Source organism: Cynocephalus volans, chromosome 4, assembly GCF_027409185.1.
Source record: "Cynocephalus volans isolate mCynVol1 chromosome 4, mCynVol1.pri, whole genome shotgun sequence".
Classification (NCBI taxonomy): Eukaryota; Metazoa; Chordata; class Mammalia; order Dermoptera; family Cynocephalidae; genus Cynocephalus; species Cynocephalus volans.
The window spans coordinates 145,587,958-145,604,665 of record NC_084463.1 but is presented as its reverse complement, the minus strand read 5'-3'; the positions used below and the strand labels follow the sequence as shown (position 1 = coordinate 145,604,665).

General features: G+C 43.0%; 1 protein-coding gene across 6 annotated transcripts in view; it reads right to left on the bottom strand.

Annotated features, from left to right (window-relative positions):
- DDB2 (damage specific DNA binding protein 2) overlaps positions 1-16,708 on the bottom strand; it is a 34,187-nt gene that overhangs the window by 11,367 nt on the left and 6,112 nt on the right. For 2 of the 6 annotated variants that reach the window (XM_063092503.1, XM_063092500.1), the window contains exons 2-8: positions 12,692-12,795; positions 11,128-11,978; positions 9,279-9,524; positions 6,880-7,841; positions 6,132-6,325; positions 4,904-5,040; positions 4,329-4,520 (exon numbers count right to left, since the gene is read on the bottom strand). In XM_063092503.1, the coding sequence (XP_062948573.1) occupies positions 4,329-4,520; positions 4,904-5,040; positions 6,132-6,258 (456 nt within the window). In that variant the 5' untranslated portion in view covers positions 6,259-6,325; positions 6,880-7,841; positions 9,279-9,524; positions 11,128-11,978; positions 12,692-12,795. Of the gene's footprint in view, positions 1-4,328; positions 4,521-4,903; positions 5,041-6,131; positions 6,541-6,879; positions 7,842-9,278; positions 9,525-11,127; positions 11,979-12,691; positions 12,860-16,708 lie in introns of those variants that run through there. The other 4 variants (XM_063092501.1, XM_063092502.1, XM_063092505.1 and 1 more) reach the window with 4 other exon arrangements.

Below are 16,708 nucleotides of genomic sequence, written 5' to 3'. Positions count from 1 at the left end.
CTAAAAATTTCCAAATTTGGGGCCGGCCCGTGGCTCACTCAGGAGAGTGTGGTGCTGACAACACCAAGGCCACGAGTTCGGATCCCATATAGGGATGGCCGGTTAGCTCACTTGGGAGAGTGTAGTGCTGACAACACCAAGTCAAGGGTTAAGATCCCCTTACCGCTCATCTTTTTAAAAAGAAGAAATAAAATAAAAATAAAAATTTCCAAATTTGATGACAACTATAAAACCATGCATTTAAGCTCAATGACCCCCAAACAGAAGAAACATACAGAAACCACAAAAAGACACATTGTAATCATTTTTAAAGCAGCCAGAAGAAAAAAAAAAAATCACACAGAGGAACATAAGACTAAGACTTCTCATCTGAAATCATCTTTAAAGAACTGAAAGAAGAAAAACTGAACCAACATGTTGCACATGATAAATATATAAAATTTTTGTCTATTGAAAAATAAATACAGGGCTGGCCCGTGGCTCACTCAGGAGAGTGTGGTGCTGATAACACCAAGGCCATGGGTTTGGATCCCTATATAGGGATGGCCGGTTAGCTCACTTGGGAGAGCATGGTGCTGACAACACCAAGTCAAGGGTTAAGATCCCCTTACTGGTCATCTTTAAATAAATAAATAAATACCTTTGCAGCCACACTTTAAAAAAATTAAAAATTAATCTTCTAAAAACTATGAACATAGAATTCTATACCCAGCAAAATATCTTCCCCCAAAATACTTTTCCATGATTAGAGCACAGTGCTGATAACACCAAGGTCAAGGATTCGGATCCCCTTACCATTCGGCTGCCAAAATTAAAAACAAACGAATAAACAAAAAATAAAAAAACTTTTTCAAACTAAAGTAGAAAGAATTTATCACCAACCAATCTGCATTACAAGAAATGTTAAAGGAATTTCTTTAGGCAGAAGGAAAAATGTTACCAAAAGGAAATCTGGATCACACAAAAGAATGAAAAGCACTGAAAATGGCAATATGTGGGTAAATATAAGTTTTATTTCTCATTTAAAAAATACCTTTAAAAGATTCCTACCCTACAACACAGCTATTCCACTCCTAGGTGTTCACCCAAGAAAAACGAAAACATATATCCACACAAATATTTGTATGTGAATGTTCATAACAACTTTATTTGTAGCAATCAAGAACTGAAAAAAATCCAATGTTCTTCAGCAGATAAATGGATAACTAAATTGTAGTATATTGATACAACGGAACACTATTCAGAAAAAAAAAAAAAACTATTGATACACATAAAAATGCAGATAAATCTCAAATAATTATACTGAAAGAAGATAGACCAAAAAAAAAAAAAAAAAGTATATTTTCAATGATTCCATTTATATGAAATTCTGGAAAACACAAATTAATCTGTAGAGATAGAAATCAGATCAGTAATTTCCAGGCAACAGGACAGAAGGTAGAGATAAGTGGATTACAAAGGGGCATGAGGAAACTTTTGCGGGTGATAGATATACTCATTATTTTAATGTGATGGCTTCACAGCTGTATACATATGTCGAAACTCATCAAAGTGTATGCTTTAAATATGTGCAGCTTATTGTACGTCAATTATACCTCCATAAAGATATAATAAGAAAAGAAGGAAAGAAAAATCCATGTCCAAATGGCATTGCTAGTAAATTCTACAAAAAATTTAAGGAAGAAAGAATACCGATTCTACACATATTCTTCCAGAAAACAGAAGAGGGAGCATTTCCCAACCCATTTTATGAGGCCAGCATTACCCTGATACCAAAACCAAAGGCATTACAAAAAAAGAAAATTATAGGATATTTTTAAATGGTCATCCTCTGGTATGAGATGATTAAACTAGAATATCTGCCATAATAAGTAAACCACAAAAAGATTCTAGGACAGAATATGTATGTAATAATGGAAGTAGAAGAATGGGTGTGTGTAATAGTGTATACTTGCACAGAGAGGTGCTGAAAATGGGGATTTCAGATCATACTTTATTCTTTATACTTTCCTCTGTATTGTTTAAATTTTTTATGATGAGCATAGATTGTTTTTATGATAAAAAACAAAATAAAGCTACCTTAATTTTGAAAATATAATACATTTCCGAGGGCCTGAAAGATGTAAAGGTCAGAGCCAAGGTCATATGACTAAAGTAATAACAAAATAAGTAATTGGTCTCAAATCGACTTTCTGCTGTTACCATCTGGGAGTAAAAACAGATAGTTCTCCAGACCAGCACATCCCTCCTGTGCACCAACCTTGCGTCCTGCAAGTCACAAAATCCAAATGCCCAGACCAATCTCCATTACGGTGTAAGGAAACTTTAGTTACGTGCACATTATAATAAAAGGTGATGCAGAGAGCTGGCCAGTCAGCTCAGTTGGTGAGAGCTTGGTGTTATAACAGTCTCAGTCTGGTACAAGTTCAAAGTACTTGTCACCCTCCTTTTGTCAGGAGGCTATTCCCATAGAATACGTTAGACCACTTCTTACCATCTCCACACTTAAGCTCTCTATTCTCCATGTCATGGATTCCTGGAAAATACAAAGCTCTTTCTGCCTGAGCTGTGGGTTCTGACTTCAACTGAAAGCTACCTCTTGGCAGGAAACCCACTGAGCTCTGTCCACAGCACTCCTCTGGCTGCCTTTCTTCTGGTTTCCAGCACTTGTTTCTTTCTTTTTCGTCTCTCCTTGGGGATCTCAGAAGCAGCATGTGTTTCTTGAACACCTATCTGACACCTTGAATCCTCATTTCCCAAGCTTGTCTAACCTGGCCTTTTCTGATGGGCCGCTCCCCAAACACTTCTATTTAGGAGACCTCATCCTGAGTTTCCCCTTATCTCCTCTACCTCTAAACCAGAGTTGGAAAAATGGTGAGCTAATGCAGAATCCAGCTCAGATGTGTGTTTAATTTTATTTAGCCCCAATATTAAAAAGTTCTGAAGACTGATTACACAATTTACTTACTGCCACTGAACTGTATACTTAAAAATGGTTAAGATGGTAAATTTTGTTATGTATATTTTACAATTTTTTTTAAGAATCAGGACATTTCATTAAAAAAAAATCAGGATTTCAGGTATCATTTGAAAAAATCAGATCTGATATCAAAGGACCTGCATTTGAAAAAATCAGATCTGATATCAAAGGACCTGCATTTGAAAAAATCAGATCTGATATCAAAGGACCTGCATTCTTACATGGCAACCATCTCTAGTTTACCACCAACCCAACCACCATACATCATTCTTTTTTTTTTTTTTTTAACTGTTTGGCTTCTTCGGGTATATGACTTTGTGACTCCTGCTCTAAACCCAGAGCGTCACTTTTCACAATACAGTCCTCCAGTGTCAGCCACCAGCTGGGCAAGCTAAAGGTCTTAGAGCCAACACACTCACCCCTCAGCAATTGATGATAAACACTAGCATGATTAAGACCATCCCTAGAAACTCTATGCCAAACCTTGCCCCAAACACACTGCCTTTCCTCCTTTTCTTTCCATTTATCTAAATATTGCTCTTCCTCACTTCTCACTCATCCAGAAAGTCTTCTCCATCAACTCTGATTCACAAGGGGTTCTTCTTCCATGTTTTACAGGATTTAGCATCTGTATTGTTAGTTTCCTTGTATGTGTACATCCCATCTGCCCAGTTACACCTCAAGCCCCTGTTCATTCAGCAAATATAAAGCGGCTACTCTAGGCCAAATATCATTCTAGGCAATGGGGACATAGAGGTGAACCAGAAAGACAAGGTCCCTGACATTACAGAGGTTACTTTCCGGTGGACAAAGACATACATATAAGTAAAACACTTCAAATACTGGTGAACATTTTGGGGGAAATGTGAAGCAGGGTAATGATATAGGGAATGATCAGGTGGGGTGGGGGCTACTTTATGAGTAGGATAGTCAGTGAAAGGCTCTTTGAAGAGGTATATTGAGCAGAGACCTGAATAAAAGGGAGCCAGCCATGAGAAGGCCACGAGAAAGATCATTCTAGTCAAAGGCAACAGCAAGTGCAGAGTCCCAGTTTCAGGAAAAGAAACAGCTGGTGTAGCTAAAGTATAGGAAGTGAGGAAAGACAGTAGTACAAGATGAGGTTGAAGAGTAAGATGGGGCTTAGATTCCACGAGTAATCGATGGTCTACACCTTCTAATATTTTAAGGGAAGGCATTTAATAAATATTTGAGTATCCCACCATTTACATGCTTAAAAATGCCCGCAGTTACTTTTGATCCCAATCATTTTACTGAAGATTACTGGATGACATCAACATTCCTTTCATTCCGTCTTTAGCACTATTGTCTGGCACAGGGAACTGCTCACCCCTTTAATGAAGGTGGGTTTGTCCTTTATGCCAAAGTTCCAGAGCAAGATATCTCCCCCTTTGGAACCCACAGCCAGGGTAGTGGGGTGAGTCGGGTGCCATGCCAAGGACGTAGCCCTCCTGTCAAAGGGCGCGGCCTTTTGGAATATCCGGTAAGTCTCCAGAGAGTGCACAAAGGACTGCTGGAGACCCTGACGTGGAGAAAAAAGAATTACGTGAATTAAAACCCAAGTCCTGGGTAAACTGCCAATCTCTTCCTCCTTCATGGACGAGCCCTAGAGCCAAGTTCTCCCACCAAAGGAAAGCTAACTGCTCAGCCCTGTGCAGGAAAATATTTGCAATGTATGTGAACTAATCTTGGAAAGCAAAGGGGCACGGGGCATTCCTGCTGGGACCTTTACAACATTAAGAATTTCCTACCTGGCTGAGTGCCCAGTAAGCCAGCCACCGTGGTGGGGGTGATCTGACTATTCTTGACAACCTGTTGAATCAACCCACCATCTAATTTTGGAGCATCCAATAGTAAAATGGTACCATGCAAACCCTTGAGCACTTCAGCCAGGAATTGCCTTACCTGCTGTAGAGATGGCCATGCACCTTTGCCCAACTTATGCTGGTGGAGGGCTCTGATGATGCTGCAGCATGATGGCGGGACCCGCCGGCTAGCCAACCCCTCCCAAAGGCAGTTTGAGTCAGATTTTCTGCTAGAACCTGCCAAGCAGAACAGACATATTTTCCTCTCCGATCTCAGGAAACGTTTTAATGCTTAAATCCCAGAAAGAAAGCCTCATTGTTTCATTCGGCATAGCCAATCTCTGTCTCATCCCTTTCCATGGTCTATTTAGTCTCACCCAGCACAAGAAATAATGAACAGAGATTCGGCTCCTTCCCCCAAACACTTCCCAAAACAGTAATTCTGAAGTGAAACTAAATGAGCCAAAGAAACACACAAGAATAAAGTACACTATAGAACTCTTCCCAGTTTGGGCTGGAAAACTCGAGATGGGGTTTAGTGACAATTTTTAAATTACATATAATGCACAATAAAAAGATTTTAGGACAGCACAATGGAAGTGACAGTTAAGGAAAAGAAGTATCTTTAAATCCTGTATTTAAATAATGTAGAGGTAACCAGCTGTCGGTCCCAAGTCCTATCTGTTCTAGAAACCAGCAGGATTCAGAGGGTCTGGAATAGCTCTAAACTAACTTGGTTACTTCTGGGGAGGTGAATCAAATTAGAATAGGAATAATGCAACTCCGGATTCCAAGCTGTATTTGAGGAACGAAATCCTACGGATGCAAGCTCTTGATAATTAATTCTTCTCATAGACAAAACCCATTTCATCAACAACGCCCTGCTCCAGTCTTTTGAGCTGCCCCACAGTCCTTACAGCACCAGGTTCAAGCCCCAGTAAACCTCAAAAAGTGAGCTAAGGAAGGAAGGAAATTGAGGGCTCTCACAGCTGAAACCAAGGACTATCGAAATTCAGCACACGGCGCCAGAAAAGGTTGGATTATCTTAAGCAGTCCTTGGTGTGTAAAAATCCTGGTACACACAAGGAATTTGAAAAGTCTGTGTGTTTGTTGTAACGGAGCTCGTCTGCTTCTTTCGGTCACCTGGGGGGCGGGGAGTTTGAGCCTAAAGCCTCCGGTGTCAAAGGTCCCGCAGACAAAATGCACAGCCTGAGGCATCCGTAACCCGGGACTGGCTCAGGAACCTAGGAGCACCCAACCCCCACTCCGGCCTCCTGCGTGAGCACCCCTAATGGCAGAAATATTAAAGCAGAAGGCACAGGCAGTACCGGAGCCCTTCACACAGAGCTTCTTGGCCTCGGGCTCCAGTTCCCGGGGACTTCGGCTCCTCTTGTTCCTGGAGCGAAGCACAACCTCGAGGGTCTTCCGAGTTTCTGGGCGTTTCCTGGGAGCCATCGCGTCCTCCGTGCAAAGGGGGTACTATGCCCTATGCCGAGATCATGGAGGGAGGATTGAGAAGCCTCTGGGGAGAAACAAGGCGGGGACTAGGAAACCGCGAGGCCACAGGTTGTCCGACCTAAGCCAACTTCCCGCCAAACATGCCCAGGGCTTGTTCAAACTAGCTTCTAGCTCCAGCCCCACCTGCCTCGGAGAGGCCCCGCCCCTTCCGGGAAGGCGGGGGTGCGCGGGGAGATGGGGAGTGAGGGGAGGGGTGAGGTAGGAAGTGTGTGAGGGGAGCCCATCCGCTCCCTAGAAGGCCTAGGTGGTGGTTTTTTTTCTTTTGCCGAAGAACTGGGATATAGCCTACGTGATGGGCTTGGTCTTATCCAAGTAGGCCACCTGCCAGAAATAAAGATGGCCGCCGGCGCTAGGCTATCCAACTTGAAGCCTCTTCAGAGGCAGCGCTGCCAGGCCTCTGCGGGTCGGCCGGGGGAGACCAGGTGCCAATCAAGGCTTTGGCTCCTGCCTTCACTGCATTCTAATTGGTGGTGAAACCCGCTCGGACTTTGGGATTGGCTGGTCCGTGCAGGGTGTAGTTGGGGCGAGGCGGCTTTGCAGAAAGCTAAAATGCCTTACCTGCGTTGAAAGCTGGGCCTTGTGGCCCATCAACTGTGCCATCGGTGTCCAGTAACTACTTCTGCTCTGTGGAATCCGTGCTTCTTTATGGAGAGGGGTTAGAACTCGCTGCTTTTAACTATGACTTTCCCAACCCGTTGAGTGTCCGCCTAGCGAGCAGCCTTGGGGCAGTGATGAGCCCGAGTGTGTGCAGCCAGCGGCCAGCGGGGTTTAGAGCCCTCGTGCTCCGGCTTCAGCCGAGGCCAAAGCAGCGAGGTTTATAGGTGAGGCCGCGCTGTCCCACCCGGGCTGAATGGATGCACCCCACTTTCTGCGACGAGGCAGGCAGGAGTTAGGGTTATTCGGGCACTTGCTTGGGCCTTTCCTCCACCCACTAAGCCCCGTGCCAGGTACTTTGGGAGGGTGGGAGGAGATATACAAAAATGCTTCAACAGTAGATCCTGCACGCAAGTAGCTTTCAGACAGGTAGGGACAGAAGACATTTCCAAAAATAACTTGCAAAGGAATGATTGCTCCAAAAGAGAAATCAGAAAATGCTTTTTTGATGCGAACATGAGCTCAGAGTGTGAAATGGCAACCGCCTGGGAGAAGGGCAAGCTGGTGGCTTCTCCCCTCCTGGCTGGTAGCCGTGTTTTCAGAGCTGTTTTACAGAAGCAAGCTGCCCCAGCCTCCTTACTCAGACCAATCAACATTAGTTTCCCCTCAGCAGGATGCTCAGTTCTAGGGGATAGTCAAGTATAAGAAATGGACCCTGCCTCTAACAGATTTATAATCCACTGGAAAGAGAAGAAAAGTATGTGTGAAACAAGTAAAAATTCAAGACAGAACACAGTTGAAGACTAATTGTGGTATGCCAATCAAGGTTTTCAGATGCATTCAGGGGTCTGGCTGGTTAGCTCAGTTGGTTAGAGCAGGGTGTTGGTAACACCAAGGTCAAGGATTCAGATCCCTACAATGGCCAGCTGCCAAAAAAACAAAACAAAACAAACAAACAAACAAACAAAAAAAAACAAGAAAGAAAAGAAAGAAATTATAGATTCATTCAGGAAAGATAATACAATGGGGAAAGAAGTATTTGGAAGGACCTCACAGGGAAGATGGGATTTTGTGGAGTGTGACTTGGAAAAATAGTAGGGTTTGGCTGGGGAAGGGGAAAGAGCATCCTAGGCAAGGAACAGCTTGGTAAAGGGAACGGGTGTGGGTTATGAGAAAAAGAAAATCAGCCACTGGCATCTGGTACTGTCAGCTAGGCCTTGATGTTCTGTTGAAATAAACAATTTTACAAAACATCAGCACCAGACAAGGCCACTCTGTGATCATGATAGATAAAGAGAAAAAGATGATCACTTATGACTGAACATAGGCAAAGATCTGAACATTGTCAAAACCACAAAAATGAGCAAACATCTCCCTATTTTGGCCACTGTGAATAACTTCAGCTGCTTTGCCAGTCACAACTTTAGCTTTGCTTCATTCCTCCCACCATATAGATGACATTTACTAAGATACTGTAGAAGGAAAACTGCCTTTTACCCTTGTAGGTTCTTTAACTGGGCCTAAGAATTAAATTGATATAAGACAGGTTAACAGGAGGAAAGCATACAAATTTTATTTAATATTTTTGGGTGTGCATGGGAGACTGCAAAAGGAAAATGTATTGGTCTGTTTGTGTTACTTATAACAAAATACCTGGAACTGGGCAATTCGTAAAGAAAATTAGATTTATTGCTTACAGTTTTGGAGGCTAGAAAGGACAAAGTCCAGGGAACACATCTGGTGAGGGTCTTGGTGGTGGCAACAGTGACCCAGGGGTCTCACATGGCAAAAAAAGGTGGAGCAGAGACAGACTAATCTCTCCTGTCTAACCTCTCCTGTCTGTTAGTCTGTCTAACCTCTCCAAAGTACAGACTAACCTCTCCTCTTTTAATGCCCTCAGAACCATGCCCATGACCACCATTTTTAATCCATTCACTACAGCATGCTCCTACAATCTAATCACCTCTTCAAAGCCCAACCTTTCAATTACCATAATAGAATTTCCCTCCCTCTCACAGTTACAGTGAGAATTAAGCTTTTAATATATGAACTTTGGGGACACAATTCAATCAATCCACAGACTTCTGCCCTGGTCCCCAAAGTTCATATCCTTCTCATAGGTAAACACATTTATCCCATCCCCAAAGTCTTAACTTGTTTCAACTCAAAAGTCCAAAGTTCAAAGTCCCATCTGTGAAATCAAAACAAGTTATCTACTTCCAAGATACAATGATGGGACAAACATAGGGTACATATTCCCATTCAAAAAGGGAGAAATAGGCCCCCAAAAAGTTAATAGGTCCCAAACAAGTCTGAAACCCAGCACAGCAAGCATTAAATCTCAAAGCTGGTGAATCGTGTACCTCGACATCATGTTCCATGTCCTCTGCATGCTGGTTCAGGGGCTGGGTCCCTAAGTCCTTGGGCAGCTCTGCTCCTATAGCTTTCCTGGTCTCAGGCCACACTACAGCTCTCGCAGGCTTGCACTTCAGCTCTCCACTCTGGTAGCTCCACAAATGAAAATGAAGACCCGAAGAAGCTGTTATGCCCCAAAGCTCATACAGTTGGCCCTCCGTATCCATAGGTTCTGCATCCATGGATTCAACCAACTGTGGATCAAAAACATTTGGAAAAAAAATTGCGACTGTACTGAACATATACAGACTTTTTTCTTGTTATTATTCCCTAAATAATATAGTATAACAATTATTTAAATAGCATTTACATTGTATTAGGTACTATAAGTAATCTAGAGATGATTTAAAGTTTATGGGATCCCCGTTCCAGCCAGCTGCCAAAAAATAAAGTTTCCAGGAAGGTATGCATAAATTATATGAAAATACTACACCATTTTATATCAGGGACCTGAGCATCCACAGATTTTGGTTTCTGTGGGAGGTCCTGGAACCAGTCCCCCATGAATATGGAGGGATGACTATATACCTTTTTATACAAAGAACAATCAGTTTGTGGGAATGTGACAAGACATAGAGGTTTGAGCTAGGAGCAGTAAATTGTGGAACAGTGACTAGGAAATATATGAGGGAAACCAATAGAAAATAAGGGTTATTTGATAGGTTTATTTGTACAGGTCCATTTCAGTGTGGACTCCCAGTCTCTGATAATAAGAATGTTCTTCTCTTCCTGGTAAAGGAAGGGCAACTTCCTTGTGGGAAATTTTATGACCTGCTTGTAGGTCGAAAGGGAGAGGTCAGACAGCCTTTCCTGTATCTGCTGTTTATTGACTGCCTTCAGCTCAAAATAACCAACTTGCCAAAGAGGCATATTTTGGGGTGGCGCATTGTGAACGTCTTTAATAGCCAATTGTTGAATTACCCCCACTTCTGGATTGCCTCCAGTCTAGAGCAAAGCCCTACTTCCTTGAACTCTTCCTCAAATCATCCGACATAAGTCAGATCCTGTAAGTCCTTTCTAACACCCTCTTACAGAGATGTCCCACTGTTCCCCATAGTGTAGATCCTCCATTGCAAAGAGCAAATTCCAACCATAGGAGTGCTTCTGGTGGTGGGTGGTTGGGGGGCATTGATATTTATGACTAGGATAGGAGGCAGCTTGAAGAGATCCTCATATTGAGGATCTGGACAAGGTGAGAGAGATCAGATAAAGGGAGAAGTGGAATGGCAGGTAGAAGAATTCAAATTTCATTCATTCTACTGATATTTAGCAAAAACCTACTCTGCCCAGCATTAATCCAGTCAAAGGAAATGCTAAAATGAAAAATGTTGTTTGCCTCCACAGAGTGTGCCTTGTAGGAGTGGGAGGGAGTAAATCTACAACCACAATAGAGTGTAATAAGCTTGGAGAGAGAGGACGCCTAGGGGGAAGGAGGGACACAGAAAAGAGACACTTTAAGTCAGCTCCGAGTGAGGTAAAAAAAGGAGCCGTGTAAAGGAAGATTTCCCAAAGATGGGGACACTTAAGCTGAATCTTGAGAAAGTGAGAGACGGGGAGGAGGAGGGTATTCCAGGCAGATGAAGTAGGAAATGCAAAGACAGGAAGGCAATAGTTGGCTATGATGGATTCATGAGCAAGGGAAACGTCCTGCCTAATGCCAGGTTTTCCCAGAATCCATTTTTAGGATTGGGGAGGTTTTCCATGGTGGATAGAAAGAACCATGTGTGAACAATGGAAACCTGCCTTGCACATCCAGTAAAGCGCATTGTTTCAGGTTGTGCCCTGAGGCATCCCTACCCCAAGTTTTGCTTTGGCGTCCTTTGTTTCACAGCAAAACAACCGCCTACGGGCTTAAAGTCATCCATTCCCATCTGATGAGCTATCAGGTGCAGGAGTGGACAAAAGTGTTTAATACATATTTTTTGATGCTGCTAATCCGATAATGAGGTGAATGGTGCAGGTTTCTCCGGTTTCATGCCTTGGAGGGGCTGTGCTGGAAAAACCCCTTTATAAATGTTTTGGTTCCATCTGTGATACTACTTTTGACATAAGGCATCACAGGACAACTCATTCAAAAGCTGCTGGTGATAGCAAATCAAGGTCTCGTGTTCACACTGGGAGCTGGGCAGACCATGAGCATGACCCTAAATAATGCCAGTTTCTTTGATCTGCCGAACAATATGTGGCTTTATTGAGGTGGTTTCTAGAACAGATAATATAGCACAGTAGAAAGAGCATTGTACTTAGGCTATGTGATCTTGGTCATTATTTCACTTTTCTATGCTTTAGTTTCCTCTTCATAAAATGAAAGGGGAGGACTAGGTGGTCTCTTGGATCCCTTCCAGTTTTACAATCTATGATCTTGTGATTTGCTGTAAAAGCAGCAGAAGCCAGCTTTCAGGTCTGGTCTCCCTGTGAGAAGTTTCCATCCAGTGGGAATTATTTCCCTGGTGCAGGCTGATACATGATTCTAATTCCATTCAAGCTGTCCATGGATCCAAATGCTTTGCTGAGTCTGCAGAACCATCTGTAATCCACACAGACGATGTATGCAGGCTTCCCACACACAGTTACTGCATTCAGTGGTTTGCAAATGATAGCCTCAAGGATTCTGCAGAGCTTGCAGGGAACTGAAGTTTAAATTCCTCCTAAAGAATTGGAAACAGACTGAATATAAGAATCCAGAACCCTTGTTGCTTGGCATCTCCAATGCATATTTAAATGCCCTAATATGAATAAATTCTTAATAACGTTAAACAAAAGCATGATTCCCATCCTCTAGGAGCAGCACCCATTTTCAAAAATATAATTTTGGGTAGCTTTGGAAGTGTCGTAAAGCTATGTAAATACCAAAAAACAAAACCAAAAAAACACCCTAAAATCCCACCTTATATCTTCACTGTGGGGGATGAGGCGCCATCCACACACTAAATCAATATCCTGTCATGAAATACCATGAGTACAGGATGCCAGGGAACTTCTCCTGGCAGCCAGATTTGCACAGCAATTGCCAGAGTGCTGAAATAATAAATGTGAAAGCGCTTTGCAAACTGTAAAGTGTTCTACAAATAGAAGTTGTTATATAATCTCCTGGCAATATGTTATTTACTGATAAGCTCTGATAAAAGAGGCGAAGAAGCTCTTTGCTGTTGTCAAGAGCCCTTACCAGGGCCGGCCCGTGGCTCACTCGGGAGGGAGAGTGCGGTGCTAATAACACCAAGGCCCCGGGTTCGGATCCCATATACGGATGGCCAGTTCGCTCACTGGGTGAGCGTGGTGCTGACCACACCAAGTCAAGGGTTAAGATCCCCTTACCGGTCATCTTTAAAAAAAAAAAAAAAAAAAAAAAAAGAGCCCTTACCAGTCAAATAGCCATCATGGAAAGAGCAGGAGACCAGAGAATTGGAAACCAGGGGTTTCAGTTCTGGCAGTCACTCTTCTGACACCAAAGGTCTCTTCCAAGGGCTGCAAAAATCCCAAGTGGCAGAAATAAAAATGATTCTCTCTGCATTATAGCCATGCCAGTTCCCTAAGGGTGGATGAGTCACATGTCAGAGAGGCTGGGAGAACTACATTTATGTTCCTTTACATTCCCCTCTTCCAACTCCCCTTTCCACCGCCCTACTTTGGCTTCTGCTCCTACTATGACATTATAACTCCAGGAGCGTGTGACAAAAAAACTCATCCAAGGAACCCCAACTAAGTTTTTCCATGTGGAGGAAGGCAGCGAGCTGCCTGGGTAGCTGTGATTCTTACCGGTGATGCCAATAGCCTGGTGGGGCGGTGTCTTGGTACAAATCTACATGCATCCTCCCCACACTGCAAACTCTGAGTGGGCTTCCTTGTAGACACTCTTATTGTACATTCCCCTTCATGCTTGACTGTCCCCGTGTGATAAGGCCCCAGAATCTGACAGTTATGTCATAATTATAGGCAGTTTAGAAGACCAAGCCACGTTTGTGTTGGCAGCAATGAAGCTGCTGATGCATTCTGCAGCGGCACATTTATGAAACTGGATGAAGAAAACTATGAAAGCTCAAGAAGCATTTTATGAGATTTCCAAAGCTGACAGCTGTGGCCTCCTCTTGTCCAGTGTGATGTGTTGATTGGTAGTCTGTAAAAAGACATGTCCTCATCCTAATTCCCAGAACCTATGAATATTAACTTATGTAGAAAAAGGGTCTTTGCAGATATAATTAAGGATTTTAAAATGAGGTGATCGCCCTGGAGTATCCAGGTAGGCCCTAAATCCAATAGCAAGTGTCCTTATAAGAATGAGGCAGAGGGAGATGAGACAGACAAACAGAGAAGAAGACCCTGTGAAGATGAGGCAGAGATTAGAGGGATGTGGCCATAATCCAAGGGATGCCAAAGGTATCCAGATTGCGGGCAGCCATCAGAAGCTAGGAGAAAGGCAGAGATTCTCTCCCAGAACCTGGGGAAAGAGAGTGGTCCTGCCAACACTTTGATTTTGGATATCTGGCCTCCAGAGCTGTGAGAGAATAAACTTCTGTCATTTTAAGCCACCCTATTTGCAGTATTTGGTTACAGCAGCCATCCACAGGATTGCTGTGAGGCTCACGTGACAGGTGCTGAGCAGAATGCCTGACACTACGTACGTGTGAGTTCCCGTCCTCCCTCTTCACTATCTCGGTCTAGCCTCACCTGAGGCACAGAGCTCCCATTCCAGAGGAGCATGGTTCCCATACCTGCTGCCGGATCTCGGGCTCATCAGTCATGTCAGAATAGTGCAGGGCCCTGCCTTCTTGACCCATTCACTTGAACATCAACATCACAAACCCAATGTGTCCAAAAGTGAACTCTCGATCTTTCCTTCTTTTCCTATCTCTCTCACATGTCCCCTCACCCCAGCAAATGGCGTTTCCATGTACATGCTCAAGCTAAAAACCTGGGAGTCATATTTGCGTTGTTTTAATTTATTTTTATTTTTTAACTTTTCATTTTGAAACAACTTCAGACTTCCAAAACAGTTGCAAAAAGGTTATAAAGAATTTCAGTATAACTTTCCCTAATTCCCCAAATGTCACTTCATATATAACCACAATGCAATTATGAAAATGAGGAAGTTAAAACTAACAGTACTATTTTTTTTTCCTTTTTTAAAATTCATTTTTAGTTGACATGTATTGACTATACATCTTTATGGGGTACAGAGTTATATATCAATACTTGTATACAATGTGTGATGATCAAATCAGGATATTTAGCATATTCACCATTGTAAAAATGTATCATTTCTTTGTGATGAGAGCATTCGAGCTGCTCTTTTCTAGTCAATTAAGAATATACAATAAAGGCCGGCCCATGGCTCACTGGGTGAGCGTGGTGCTGACAACACCAAGTCAAGGGATAAGATCCCCTTACCAGTCATCTTTAAAAAAAAAAAAAAGAAGAAGAATATACAATAAATTTTTGTTAATTATAGATGCCTAGCACTACTGTAGACCACTAGAACTTATTTGTCCTATCTAGCCATGATAATACTATTATCCAATCTTCAAACCTTATTCAAATTTTGCCAGTTGTCCCACTAATGTTCTATTCTGGTCCAGAATCCAATCCAAGATCATAGGTTGGGGGGTCATTTCGAAATATTTCTCTCCCTTACCATTCACCTTCAACCATCAGCATGTTCTAGCAATTCTTTCCCCTAAATATTTGTTGTATTCAAGCACTTCACCTCCACAGCTACCACCCTAGAACAAGCCACCATTTCTTGGCCCTGGGCGACTGCAGCAACCTTCTAATTGGTCTGCCTGCTTTTTTTGTCTCTTTCTAATCCATGGGTCAGCCTAGTTTTTGTGTGAAGGGCCAAACAGTAATTATTTCAGGCTTTGCAGGCCATACAATCTCTGTTGCAACTACTCAACTCTGCCATTTCAATGTGAAAACAGCCAGAGATCATTCATAAATACATGTGTGGCTGTGTTCCAATAAAACTTTACTTATGGCCACTAAAATTTGAATTTCCTATAAGCTTCGCCTGCCACAAAATATTATTTTTCTTTTGATTTTTTTTTCAATCATTAACAAATGTAAAAACCATTCCTAGCTGTGGTTCGCCAATTCCTTGCTCTAATACACTCCTCCTACAACATCCAAAAGGGCCATTCAGTTCAATCCTCTGCTAAATCCCTCCAAGGGCTTCCTCCTGCACTCAGAATAAGCCGCACAAAGCCTGGCAGTGTCTGGGTGCTGCCTGCCTCCCTTACCTCATCCTGGGCCGCTCACCCTCTCATTGGCCATGCCCCACCCATTCCACCCTTCTTTTCCAGAAGGTCAAGATCCCATTTCAGGGTCTTTGCACTCATCAATCCTCAATCCTTCTGCCTGGAATGCTCTTCCTTAGTCTCCCCTCTTCACTTGGCAAACTTCCATTTGTCTTTGGGTCTTTTGGGGTAGAGAGGCTTAAACTTCCTGAGAAGTCTTCTCTGACCCTCCCCCAATCGAAACTATGCTCCCTCTGTTATCCTCTCATAGCACCCTGTCTTTTATTTTTACTTTTCCTTTAAAACAGTTACCATAATTATAACTATGCATTCAGACCTTCATTTGATTTTAGTGGAAAATTCCATGCAGTCAGGGATCTTGCTGGCTTTCTTAGAATTGAGGACTGATTTTGGTTTTTTGTGGCTGGCCAGTCCAGGGAACCAAACTCTTAACCTTGGTATTACAAGGCTGTGCTCCAGCCGACTGAGCTAACTCACTGAACTAACTGACTGAGCTAACTGACCAGCTTTGAATTGAGGACTGAGCAACCAGCATGGTGTTTTCTGAAAGGCTGCCAAGTAAATGGATCCTCTACTAGCACTCTTTATTCGCCAGCAAGGAGGCCCCCGATGGACTTCAGGGAAGGTCCCAAGTGGACTGGGGCAGACTTCCTGAGCAGAAGCCTCCCCAGCCGACAGATGAAACCTGGACTAGGCAAGGGCAACTCCTGCAAACTCTGCGGTACTTTCCAAAGAATCTGCCCAGGCAAACTCTTGAGCCTGGAGAAGCTTTTTGTACAGGCTGCTCTGTGAAACCTGCTACTCATTTCACTCTGGTGCCATCACACTGCTGTTCTTCCTGTCGTCCTAAACCCAAAACAACCTCCCCACTGAGGTTAACCCCTCTCAATAACTCACACCAGTTTTTCCACTTGGGGATGCCTAGATCTTAAAAACATAGCTGTTAATCAACCCACACACCTCCAGCCATCTGATCTTTGACAAAGGCACCAAGCCTATACACTGGGAAAGAGACCGCCTCTTCAGCAAATGGTGCTGGGAGAACTGGATATCCACAGGCAGGAGGTTGAAACTAGACCCATACCTCTCACCATATACTAAAATCAATTCAAAATGGATTAAAGAAT